Raw genomic sequence first — 12,476 nt, 5'->3', positions numbered from 1 at the left:
TACAGCATCTTGAGTCCTTGTCACTTCTTGTACCTTCAGGGAGAACACCTTTGTGCGCTGTCTGACAATAAGAAAAATATGACAAACTGAATCACTTTATATACGACTGGAAAGCACTCCAAGATTGTAAATGTCTATGTAAAGATACTGCATATGTTCCTTTCACTGCATGGAGACAAAACCATTCGTTTTTTTCAGACTTATCAAATTATTTCTTTTTATGTGTAAAGAAAAGCAACCAAAACAGAAAAGGTAGCCAAGCAACCTGAAGATGTATTATACATAGTCCCTGCAAAGAAAACAGAATTTACTAAAGCACTGGCCCTATCCAGGTTTGCAGTTCTTTATAGCACTGGGTCTTATCTAGTTGGCGCTACAGTGGTGTGAAGAAGTAAGTACACCCCATGAAAAGGTTTATCTTTTTTCACATTTTTGGACAAAAGGATATTTGATCGTCATTTCAACAATACTGATAGATAAAGGTGATCAGAGTTTTAAAAAATCACATTGACAAATCACATTTTGCACTCATTTGTGCTATTTAAATCAACAGAAATGCAATTTCCTTGTGCAGAAAAAGTGAGTACACCCCTACATTTATCATTGCATCAAATACCTAAAATAAGAATCAGGTGCAGAAAAACAGGTGCAAATGATTAGTACATCCCCAGAGAGTAACTTGGAGGGCACTGCCTTATATAAACATCACAAAGCTGTGGTCTGGTTTGGTTTAAGCAATTGAGGTGTGAGGCTACATCATGCCAAGATCAAAAGAGCTCTCTCAGGCCCTCAGAAGAAATAAATGATGTTGGACCTACAGTATGAGTCTGGGAAGGGTTTAAAAAGCCAGTTACAAGCAATTTGTAGTCAATCACTCATCTGTCTAATGGATCATCTACAAATGGAGAAAATTTCAAACCACTGGCAATACATCCAGGCCTGGTCATCCCACCAAATTCAGCCCAAGAGCGGACCGAAAGATGCTCCAGGAAGTCTCCAAGAACCCCAGGATAACAGCAAGGGATTTACAGGCAAGTCTTGCCTCAGTCAATGTCAAAGTGCATGAGTCAACCACCCGAAAGGGACTGCACAACTTTGCCCTACATGCGAGGGCAGGAAGGAAGAAGCCTCTGCTCTCAAAAAAGAATATAGATGCACGACTGAAGTTTGCCAGACAACACCTAGGTGAAGATCAGGACTACTGGAACAATGTGCTCTGGGCGGATGGGAAAAAAGGTAGAGCTGTTTGACCACAGTGCCAGATCTCATGTTTGGTGAAAACCAAAAACTGCCTTTGACCAAAAGAACCTCATACCAACTGTAAAGCATGGTGGTGGAAGCATTATGGTTTGGGGCTGCTCAGGGCCTGGGCAAATTGCCATCATAGAGTCAACCATGGATTCCACAATGTACCAGAGAGTACTTGAGGAGAATGTGAGGCCATCTGTCAAAAAGCAGAAGCTGAACTGTGACCCAAATCAAGCAAATCTACAAAAGAATGGCTCAAAAAGAAGAAATGGAGGGTTATTTAATGGCCATGTCAAAGGCCAGATCTTAGCCCCATAGAAATGCTATGGGAGGAGTTGAAGCAGGCAGTACATGCAAGAAAGCCCTCAAACATCACGCAGTTTAAGGAGTTCTGTAAGGAGGAGTGGGCAATAATTTCTCCAAGTCGATGTAGGAGACTGATTGACAATTACAAGAAACGCCCACAAGTGATTTCTGCCAAAACGGGCAACACCAGCTATTGAAGCTAGGTGGCGTACATATTTTTTCCACAGCAGACAAGACAATTGCATTTCTGGCTTTTTTTGTTGAATACATGATTGCAAAGAATAATTGTCATTGATATTTGTTAAATTAGATCACCTTTATCTATCAATATTGTTGAAATGAAGATCAAATATCCATACATGCAAATATGTTGGAAAAACACACCTTTTCAAGGGGTGTACCTACTTTTTCACAGCACTGTGTCACATTAAGCAATCAACAGCTGCTACATAGATTGCAGCCTGAGGTGCTATAACCCAATCAATGCCTAGACAGCTCCGCACACCACATCCTTCAGTTACTGTCAATATTCTACAAAGGCACATGTTACTACTGTGCAATGTGTAGTAGTGGTGAGCACTCTTGACCCTTATGTTAAAGACTGAGGGTTCAAATCTTAGGCAGATTGCTGGAGAAAAATACTCTGCTGTAAATATTAGTGCAAATGGAAGGTGCTTTAGATAAATGTCAGCCAAATCATTAAGTAATATTAATAAACACTCTTTATTGTACAAGTGTTAATGCATACACGGATGTCTATTTGGAGCTTTTTAAAGTATGAAGGTAGAAAAGGAAAGTAAAAGTTGATTAAATATGCAAATGATATTTGATGACAATGGCATGTGTGGTTTACACTTAATAAAGCAAGCAAGGCTATCTGTATATTTCATGTTTTCTTCTACTAAAGGTTTATTATTTTCAAGACACTAGCATCCGCTAGGAGAGATGTTTACCTATTACACGGATGCTGTCATTGTTCTATGGTGTTTCAGGTGTAGTCAGTTTTCATCACTGTGGTTTGAAACTGTATTTTTCTGTAAAAAATAAAAGATTGCAAGCTTCTGAAAATTTAAGGAGAAATGCTAAAAAGTGACAGGAAAACATTTTAATTTGCAAAGTCATTCTGCAGTCTGCAAAATCAGTCTTTGTTGTTCTGTCTCTGATAAAATGATGAAAAAAAATTAAGAAAGTTAAAAACAATTTTCAAAGTTTCCATTTCAATTTCCTGCAGTTATCACTAGCTTATCCTACCAATAACAAGGAAAAACATTAAGTTATTGTTTTTAAATGTAGCACATTTAATGGTGTGGATGCTGTTAATCTTATTTACTCTTGGTACATCTTAAATCATTCAACACCTAGAATCTCCTCCTGTGCCTTGACTAATCTGTTATTAATCTTGTCACTGGAGAGTAACGTGTACTCAAGGAACACGTCGTTCTCTGCTGCTTACTGTATGGTTTTATATTCTTTTTTTTCTATCAAACAAATCCTCAAATTCTACTGACCATTACCAACAGATTTCCATCACCACATCTTATTTTTTATTGCATTAGTTGTCAATGAACAATAGTGTTTGATGTATTGTCTGTTTACAATATGTAGCCGTGAAACAAAAGCATGACAGATCTAAGAACATAACTGTAGATTATGAAGGAGTACAAGGCCTACATTCATAAAGCTGTTAACTAAGACACAGGCTGATAATGCTCCAGTCTACAATTCCTGGTCTTGTAACTGTGCTATTTTATGATCTAAAGATTAGCCCAACACAAGCCAGAATTACACTGTGGACAGGATGGGGGGAGAGAATATACAGATAGATACCAATTAACCTGAACACTTAAAAACTCCACACAGTGACATATTTGAACTACTCATTTTATATTGAATGTATATGCTCCTATGCTGGCAGTACTACAAGGCCCTTCTAACACTCCTGGAGGTATACAGTACGTCTCTCTCATCAGATTTCACACTTGACCTCACCAAGATTTGAATCCAGGTAACCAGAGGGATCCTGGAGTTAGGAGGCAATAGCTCAACCATGCCACTTAAAGAAAGTGTTATTTCAATTACTTAATCTCTATTAAAAATCACCCCTCCTGCAAAATATTAAAGGACAGCAATGTATTTGTAGAACTACAGTCCTTAATAGAACCAAAGAGGGAATGGATAAAAGGATGTAACAATCAATAAAAGGGTGCATTTTCCATTTGTTCAATGTGCTATAGGAGGAGAGGGTGTTTAATCGGTATAGAGCACAAGAAAGATCTGGAGGTTACCCAAAACAATCACGATCTGAAACCGCACAAATGGACTTCTTTATCTTTTACAATGACCCTCAAGTATATTAACTACCAATCATCCATGATCAAGGAGCTGTTGATTTATTCTCTAGTGTTTGAGGCTGAAGCATAAGCAACATACAGAGGACACTCATTAGGACTTGAAATATGTCATTAACACTGCTTGCAGACAATTTTACATATCAAACAGGAGGGCAGACACATCCACATCAGGGATATCGCCCAAATGGACTCCACCAGCGGTGAAGCAGTGGTCATCTACCAGTTCTGTTGGTCATGTCAGCTAGATTTCAAACTCCAGGCTCCCATAGAAGTTGCTCTTCTCCCAGATTAGTCTAGGCAGTGCCACCACAGTTTCCCGTTTTAGCCTCCTAAAGCCAATTCCTTTTTTTAAGAAGTAAAGGTTTTAAAATATTCCACAATTATTCCAGGCTTCAGGTGGTGTAACAATTCCAGTAATGCAGACTCATTACCGTATGGTCCTTGAAGGATAAAATCATATACTGTACGTCTCATGTACTTCCTCTCACTAAAACAGCAATGCCAATGAGACTCGTGAAATCTTTCACCAGTCGAAGCCAAGTAACAAGTTAAGCTATCATAATAAAGATTTTAGCCAACAGCTAGATGGGTCACACAACCTGCTCTTTTTTTACTTGTATTGTAGAATAAATTTCACTCTAGGACAAGAACTAAAACAGCATTCACATGGTGTAATAAACAATTGAAATAAACAATTCACTTGTTTAAAGAATTTGCCAAACCAGACACGTACAGTATGTAATTTTGCAATGAAATATACAGAATTGTTGCATAGAAAGTGTTTGCTTTCAAAGCCAAAATAAGCTAATTACACATGCTTTTGGCAGCTAAGGAAAATCACCATAACTTACCTGGCTGATTAACAGCACATTTTATATATCCTAAGGAATAGGAAATATGGAACTTACAAGTAAGCAAATTACTTTATTAACAGGTAACATTTATGTTTTTATCACTTGTGTAAGTTAAACAGTTTCCTAGCAAAATTAAAGTGAAAAAATAGTCTAGATTCAGAGAAAATGGAAATTATTTTATTTTTGTTTTCACAAATTAGGCATCTGATAACCTTGGGACATTACACTTCCTTGCAGTGTTTTCAGAGGCTAAAGGCGGCTGAATTTTGACTAACTCCAAAGCCGGTCTTCAGAGCTCAGTACTATGTTCAACTATATGTGCATGGGCACTGATGCTACATCAGTTTAAGCTGCTGCTGATGTTTTAAATATAAAAAAACTTACATGACTAAATTTAAAAACGTATGACAGACAAGTTGGTTCCTAACATATATGGAAAAAAGAAAATGGCCAAAAATGCAACTGGGGTTGGCAAAAGGCAGCAAATGTGTAAAAATTACAGAGCATATCTTAATTAAGACCGAAGTTTCCCCCCAGGACGACAAAGCAAATGACTTGTAGAGCTTGGAGTTTAGGTTGGATACCGCTGCCTGGTAAGGCTTGAGTAGAAAAGCAGTCTTTGACTCCGAATACAGCTGTAGGATTTCCAATAGTAAACTGAATTTGTACATTACACAAAATCTCTTTCTAACACTGGCGATGTGTCTGTAATGAGCCCGGCAGCAGCTCCCCTGATGGCCGGCTCCTCATTCCCGGTGGACCAATACGAAGAGACCCAGGAGGAATAAAACCGCATACTAAGTAAAAACAAAACAAGCATTCAGAGACCAGGTGCAATCACATCTACTAGATAATTATTTAGCACATTACACAAGCAAAAAAACACTGAAGTGCCTACCTTGAATTTTGGGTAATCATTCATGAGGATGGTAACAATTCCTATGTATGGCACAAAACTAAAAAGAAACGTAAACGGCATTGGTTTTAATTGACTTGCATTAAACCATCAACTTGCATGATACCATCAACAGTCACTCCGCTGAACTGTTTTCTTCTTCATTTTATAGAAAGCCACAGACATCTAATCATCCTTAAAAAAGGCATTTTAAAACTATTATTGCTTCCAAAGATAAAATAGGCTACCTCATTGTGGTGCTATATCTCATGCCCCAAAAGACAGCACTTCCTTTTAAGAGGAAAAGCCCTCTTTACCTCAAGTGACAGAAAGTGCAGATTTAACCTTAAAAACTTTCTGGTAAAATATTCACCAGAAAAATATAATAAATTAAATTTTCCTATTGACATGACAACCTAAATGCTTTGTGAAGGAAGCACAGGATCAGTGTTAAGCGTGTGACCATGAAGCTGCTTTATAAAGCAGTTGAAAGGCTTACCCTCTGGCTCGGCCCACAACATCTTTCTTCTCCAGCCAGTGCTGCCCCTGCTTGTACAGTCCTCTGTCATCCACTGCATTGTTATCACCTTTGGTCAAGAACTTAATGTCTCCGTTTTCTCTAAGGAACAGAAATATAACACCATATTGATGAAAATGTACAAGATGAAAAAACAGGTGTGACAAACAGTCCTCAAGAAGCTTTTCCAATACAGGGATTTCAGTGAGAATGATTCATTTAAGTATACTAACTGGACAGACCCATATAAAGTTCATGCTAAAAAAATGCTTATTTTGTGATTCACATAAGACAAAAACTGTATACATTCCCTTTATTTATGGAAGTGTTTAAGATTTTAAAAGTGAGTCAAACAGCCACCCATCAGAAAATGAGTTATAAGAAAACAATGCAAAAGCCAATTACCTGGGTAGTCAACCTGCAGGTTTTCCAACCCACTGCAGAATTTGTACGTGTCTCCTTAATTAGTGAAGAGATGCTTTATATAAATACTCATTAAGGTATGAAAAACAGTCAAGAGGACCAGAAGGGCTGCATGCTGAGACATTGCTGTCAGACTTGATATATTAACGCCAGCAAAGATCAAGATGACCATGTGTGATTTGGTGACAACCATTTAAAAAAATATTAAAAAACGATTTTTCCATGTATTGACGTAGACAACAAAATTCTCCTTGCATTTCTGTATTTAACAACATTTTGTCAGTGATTGTAGAAGATCAACAAAAATCTCTCCATAAAGGCTTTGAAATGTAAATATTATCTACTCAGCTTTAGCATCAATATTAAACTAAATGGGTTTATAAAACCATTTTAATAAATGTTACCATCTGTTTTGTAGTGTGGATCGGAGTTTTCCACCTCTCACCATAAAGGGTGATCACTGATCACACAGAAGATTGTTTTAAGATGTTCAGATAAAATGTACAACTTACTTTTCGTGGATTTTAAGAACTCTGTGTACTATAGGAATCTCTCTTCCCTCTATCCTAAAGACCACAATTTCGCCAACTCTGATGGGATCTTCTACTCTGTTGGTCAGGAAGAGTAGATCTCCCCTGTGAAACGCTGGCTCCATACTCCCACTACAAGCAATGACAATGACACAACACTCAAAACAATCTCAGCATTGCATCTGGATACAGATATGGCATGAGTGAATGACAAACAAGAAAGTGGGTTTATAACCTCCTTGCATCTTCTCATTTTTTACAAACAGCAGAACCTGCAGTAAAAACAATTTCAAGTTGTCAAGTGGTTTTCTCAGCAAGACCATAAGTAAACTCAAATGAAAGGCGGCTGTATGGAATTCTATTTCAATAACCAGCCAATTCTGATAGGCAGTCCATTTACACAAGCTGTTTGATTTCCCACACAGCAATATAATACATGACTAGCACTGTACATGGAGAGATACATACCTGGTGCGCATCCGTACACAAAACATTGGAAATTTATTCCAAATTTAGAGAAAAATAACATGTTATTGTTTTGCCATGCCAGGCGGTGTATTAGCCTAACTGAAGCCACTGATACTTGCAGCATTATCTCATATAAGACTGGTAAAAGTTAAATGTTTCACATTATAAAATGTTTTATTTAATTCACTCATCTTTTTACACTGGTCCACATAAAAGCATAGTAGGATATCACCTAGTTGCCATCAGATAGCCAGTGTAGGAATCCACCACCTACCTGAGTACAACCACAATAGGACTTTCACTGCCTGTGACTACCATCAAGCCTTTCCAGATCATCAGTGCTGAAGAAACAATCATACCAAAGTTCAGTACCTGGTAGTAGAGCTGAAAGTTGAAAACAGAATGAAAAAAGTTACTATTTCTGTTTTAAGATTTAACATTAAAAAACATTTAAGTCATGTACAAATAAATTCAGCAAATAAATGCATTAGACAAAATAAGAGTCATGCTAATTTAACTACATACAACAGATTAAACAACACTAAACCAGAAAATTATTTTATATCTTAAATGTTTTGTTTTGGGGGTATTTGCTCAGCTTTACAAAACAGATCTCCAAGTCATTCCTATAAAAGAGAATTATGTTTGCAATTAACTTACCTGGTACAATAAGGGAATAAACAAATGCAGAAGGTTATTCATCACAAAGGAGGGTAATAATACAAGAGCTGGTGTACTTGCAGCATTGAGATCATTAATTTCAGAACAGACAAAAGCACCAGTAGAAAAAAAAACATGGTAATTAAGCATCCAGGATGGACTTAAAACCAGATGTAACTGAATCTCCAGCCCCAATGGTTTCTGTTTCAATTAGACCCTTAATCGCCAGTGCTAACCGATTTCAATATTGCATTTGATTCCTCTTTTTAAATGCTTATGTGCCGGTTTCAGAATAGCTGCATGCATGTGTTGTAGCTGAAATATAACCAGCTTGACTTAAGCAGAAGGACAAACACTGACTCTCAATGTCACTCCCATCTGTATATTCATTATCAACTGATCACCTGTTAAGAGCTGCTGAACCAGAAATAAGGGAATAATTTTTAAAATGAGAGAACACCAAGAGACGGCATCATTCTAAGCAGATCAGTTAGAGGCACCAATGAGCACTTGTGAGCGCTGATAAGCGGAGCGGTGGCTCTGTGGCTCAGGATCTGTGCCTGTGGCTGGAAGGTTGCCGGTTCGTATCCTGTGGCCTGCAGAGGAATCCTACTCTGTTGGGCCCCTGAGCAAGGCCCTTAACCCCAACTGCTCCAGGGGTGCTGTACAATGGCTGACCCTGCGCTCTGACCCCAAACTTCTCTCCCTGCGTGTCTGTGTCCCATGGAGAGCAAGCTGGGGTATGCGAAAAGACGAATTCCTAATGCAAGAAATTGTACAGGGCTAATAAAGTGACGTTATTTTATGATTAAGAGCCCAGTTGGCACAAAAACCAGCAGAGACGGCTACCTCATGATCAGACCTTGAGAACCATTGCCTTACATCATACTAAAATAGCAGTAAATGGTATTAACTAAGTTTTAAAATATGCGCACACATACACGTGCAACGCAAAGTCTGACTTAATTATACTGAATTATTATTGAGTATTGAATTGACTGCATCGGCTGTCAAACTACAGCGGAAGCCTTGGTGCCTGAACTTGCTAATCAAACTGTTTAATGAACACTTCCGACACCTCACCCCACATCTCACATACACTTAGGTATTTAAAATGACTTCTTTTTTCGGTGTGTAGAACACAAAACAAATCAATAAATAAACCATTTTTAGGGTTTTAGGCAACTGTATACAAACATGTTGGAAAATAAGTAAATATTTTTAAAATGCACTACTCAGGTCTATCACCCCCAATCACTCATACACCTGCAAAATGTACACCGTCGATATAATACACGAATAAGACACTTTAAGTCAAAAGGCTTAAAACGCACTTTGGGCTATTTTAACACAAGGAGAAAAACACCACCAGTGGCTCCACTGGTGCAATATGTAATAGAAATCATCTGCTTAATCACTTAAACTACAAGAAGCCCAATTTCCTTTATAAAGTTACAGCATCAGCCCACTGTTCTAAGGCGACGTGTTCTAAACCGCGTCCAAACCCGCTTCTGAACTCCGATATTTCAAACCTACCTGGCGTTTATTCATGCGCCGCACATCATCGAGGAAATCAAGAGACAGCATTTTAGCAGATATTTACTACTTCCGATCAGCTTAAATCAATTTGAGATTTTAGTACAAAAGATAGAAGAGAACAGAAAATAAAACACACATAACGTATTACATGCAGCTTTTCCGGCGTTTCAATACCGGAAACCCCGCCTCTTTTGCTCGAACTTTATTGAAAGCAGAAGAAAGGGACAGACAGTCAAGCCCGATACAAAACAAGAAAGTTTTCAGAGGACAGGTAACTCGGTTTACAGTATGTAGCTTGGTTGATTTCGGGAACTAACTAATCCACTGATCTTATCTAATCAGTTTGATAGCTGTTTTAATTACTGCTGTTCCTAAAATATTTGTTCTCTCAATCAGTAATCGTAAAAACACTGTAATCCTTTTGCAATTTTGCCATTTTAAAATATAACCACTGTTTGTGTCGTGCCTATCAATTGTTAATGCTTTACAAATGTTTGATATTTATTCTGTTTCTCTGTACTCCCAGTACTCGCTTGCTCCTGGGCCTATACAGCGTTACTCTTGACATCACATCAGCTGCCAAAATGACGCTTTTTCCTGGTAATATCCCCCGGCGAGCCAGGACAGGGTTTACAAACAGGGACAGGTTACAGACACCCGTCCAGAACAGGGATAACATGCGAGCTCCGCACATAAGGCACCTCAGGTCGGATTCTGGACCGAGGATCCAAGACAAAAATTGTGCTGCATCGCATTTAAAACCGATTAATCCTGCGTCTGTCAAAATTCACCTTTAGTTAGTTGTCTAAAGCCATCATTTTGATTCTTTAAAAGGCTTTAAAATTGACAATTTATGGCAAACTGACTAGACTGGGAATTTATAATAGCTTTCTTAGAAGTCTAAATCAGCTGTCTGAAATCAGCTAGCACTGCTAAACCAGCCAAACTCCAGAGATTATGAGGCGTTTCACCGCTGTTTCTGTCTGTTGTCAGTGTAATAAATTCATTTGGGCGTATTTAGTCCGTGAATTGATATTTGGTTTGGCGTCTTTGGTTTCTCATCTTCCACTTCGGATACATTAATTTATATGAGAAAGAAATTGATCGTTCCTCCCCGGATATCTTTCGAGTGGTAAAATATCTTTATTTCTGGTGCTAGTCATTCACGCAGCTGCTGGATTGTAATGCGTTTTCCTGTCGAAATGCGGTTTTCTTGTTTCTAAAACTTTTTTTTTCCCCTTCCTTCGACGGCGCTCTCCGTGAGAGGTGGTACGCCGCCGGGACGTGATCCCTAACCGGCTTACTTGTCTTGCGGGGAGGCCTGTGCCCTCCTGGCTGAGGCCTGACAGACAGAGGACGGCGGCCGGTTCCTCCATCGCGCCCGCCGCCGGAGACGGAGCGCCCCCGGGCACGTGCCGGCGCCCGCGTGAGGCTGGGCGCGCTGGGGACCCGGGTCAAGAGGGGGTCGAATGCTTTGTGCTCATAAAGGCTTTAGTAAACATTATGGACAAACATCCTCTGTAGTTCACACCTGAAGAAGGCTCCACGGCCGAAACGTTGCGTTCTCTTTCTTCTTTTTTCTCAGCATGGAACAAACCCATGACTTGTTCCTTTGCATCCTCTATAGTTGTCAACACACAATGCATTGTATTCTTTTACCTGCGTGTACCCTGGCGAGGACGGGTGTATGTAGTCCTGACGTGATCCTTCTTGCCTGCCGAAATATCGAAATTGACCGCCGCCTACCCCCGTGGGTTGGGCCGGCTGTGGACACTGGATAACTCATTAACATGTCTGAGGATTAACGTTGTGATTGAGAATAATAATTCCTTACACTTATATAGTGTTTTTCTGGACACTCCACTCAAAGTGCTTTACAGGTAATGGGGACTCCCCTCCACCACCACCAGTGTGCAGCCCCACCTGGATGATGCAACGGCAGCCATAGTGCGCCAGAACGCTCCCCACACATCAGCTCTCAGTCAGGAGGGGAGCAGAGTGATGAAACCAATTCATAGATGGGGATTATTAGGAGGCCATGATTGGCGACAGAGAGTCAGGACCGCGGTTTTACGTCTCATTCGAAGGATGGCGCCTTTTTACAGTATAGTGTCACTATACTGGGGCATGAGGACCTACAAAGACTGCAGGGTGAGCGCCCCCTGCTGGCCCCACTAACACCCCTTCCAGCAGCAACCTTAGTTTTTCCATTCAGGTACTGACCAAGCTCACACCTGCTTAGCTTCACTGAGGTGCCAGTTGTGAGCTGCAGGGTGATATGGTTGCTGGCTGTATAGGCAATGGGGATCCCCTCCACTGACCACCAATGTGCAGCTCCACCTGGATGATGCGACGGCAGCCATAGTGCACCAGTACTCTCACCACACACAGCTATCAGTGGGGAGGAGAACAGTGATGAAGCCAGGTCAGAGATGGGGATTAATAGGAGACTATGATTGATAAAGGCCAATGGGAAATTTGGCCAGGACGCCAGGGTAACACCTCTACTCTTTCCAAAAGATGACCGCAGAAAGCCAGAAGCATCCGAAGGATGTCGTCTTTTTACATTATAGTGTCCCTATTGCTATACTGGGGCATTAGGACCCACAAACCAGAGGGTGCCCCCTGCTGGCCCCACTAACACCACTTCCAGCAGCAACCTTACCTTTTCCCAGGAATCTCCCA

General features: G+C 39.9%; 1 protein-coding gene and 1 long non-coding RNA gene across 3 annotated transcripts; one reads left to right on the top strand and one right to left on the bottom strand.

Annotated features, from left to right (window-relative positions):
- Positions 1-4,914: 4,914 nt before the first annotated feature.
- On the bottom strand, positions 4,915-11,181 carry sec11a (SEC11 homolog A, signal peptidase complex subunit). 2 transcript variants are annotated; one of them, XM_015343788.2, is made up of 6 exons: positions 11,096-11,181; positions 7,867-7,976; positions 7,107-7,256; positions 6,154-6,273; positions 5,658-5,715; positions 4,915-5,556 (listed from the first exon to the last, which is right to left on the bottom strand). In XM_015343788.2, the coding sequence occupies exons 1-6, from the start codon at positions 11,165-11,167 to the stop codon at positions 5,506-5,508; spliced, it is 561 nt and encodes a 186-aa protein (XP_015199274.1). In that variant the 5' UTR covers positions 11,168-11,181; the 3' UTR covers positions 4,915-5,505. The 2 variants fall into 2 exon arrangements, with proteins under 2 accessions (XP_015199274.1, XP_006628953.1); XM_006628890.3 differs by lacking the exon at positions 11,096-11,181 and adding an exon at positions 9,789-9,985.
- On the top strand, positions 10,008-10,824 carry LOC107076970 (uncharacterized). Its single transcript, XR_001478095.2, has 2 exons — positions 10,008-10,062; positions 10,318-10,824. It is a non-coding gene; the product is annotated as an uncharacterized lncRNA (long non-coding RNA).
- Positions 11,182-12,476: the final 1,295 nt, after the last annotated feature.

The sequence above is a fragment of the Lepisosteus oculatus genome, chromosome 5 (genome assembly GCF_040954835.1).
Source record: "Lepisosteus oculatus isolate fLepOcu1 chromosome 5, fLepOcu1.hap2, whole genome shotgun sequence".
NCBI classification, from domain to species: domain Eukaryota; kingdom Metazoa; phylum Chordata; class Actinopteri; order Semionotiformes; family Lepisosteidae; genus Lepisosteus; species Lepisosteus oculatus.
This window is presented reverse-complemented; position numbering and strand designations above follow the sequence as displayed.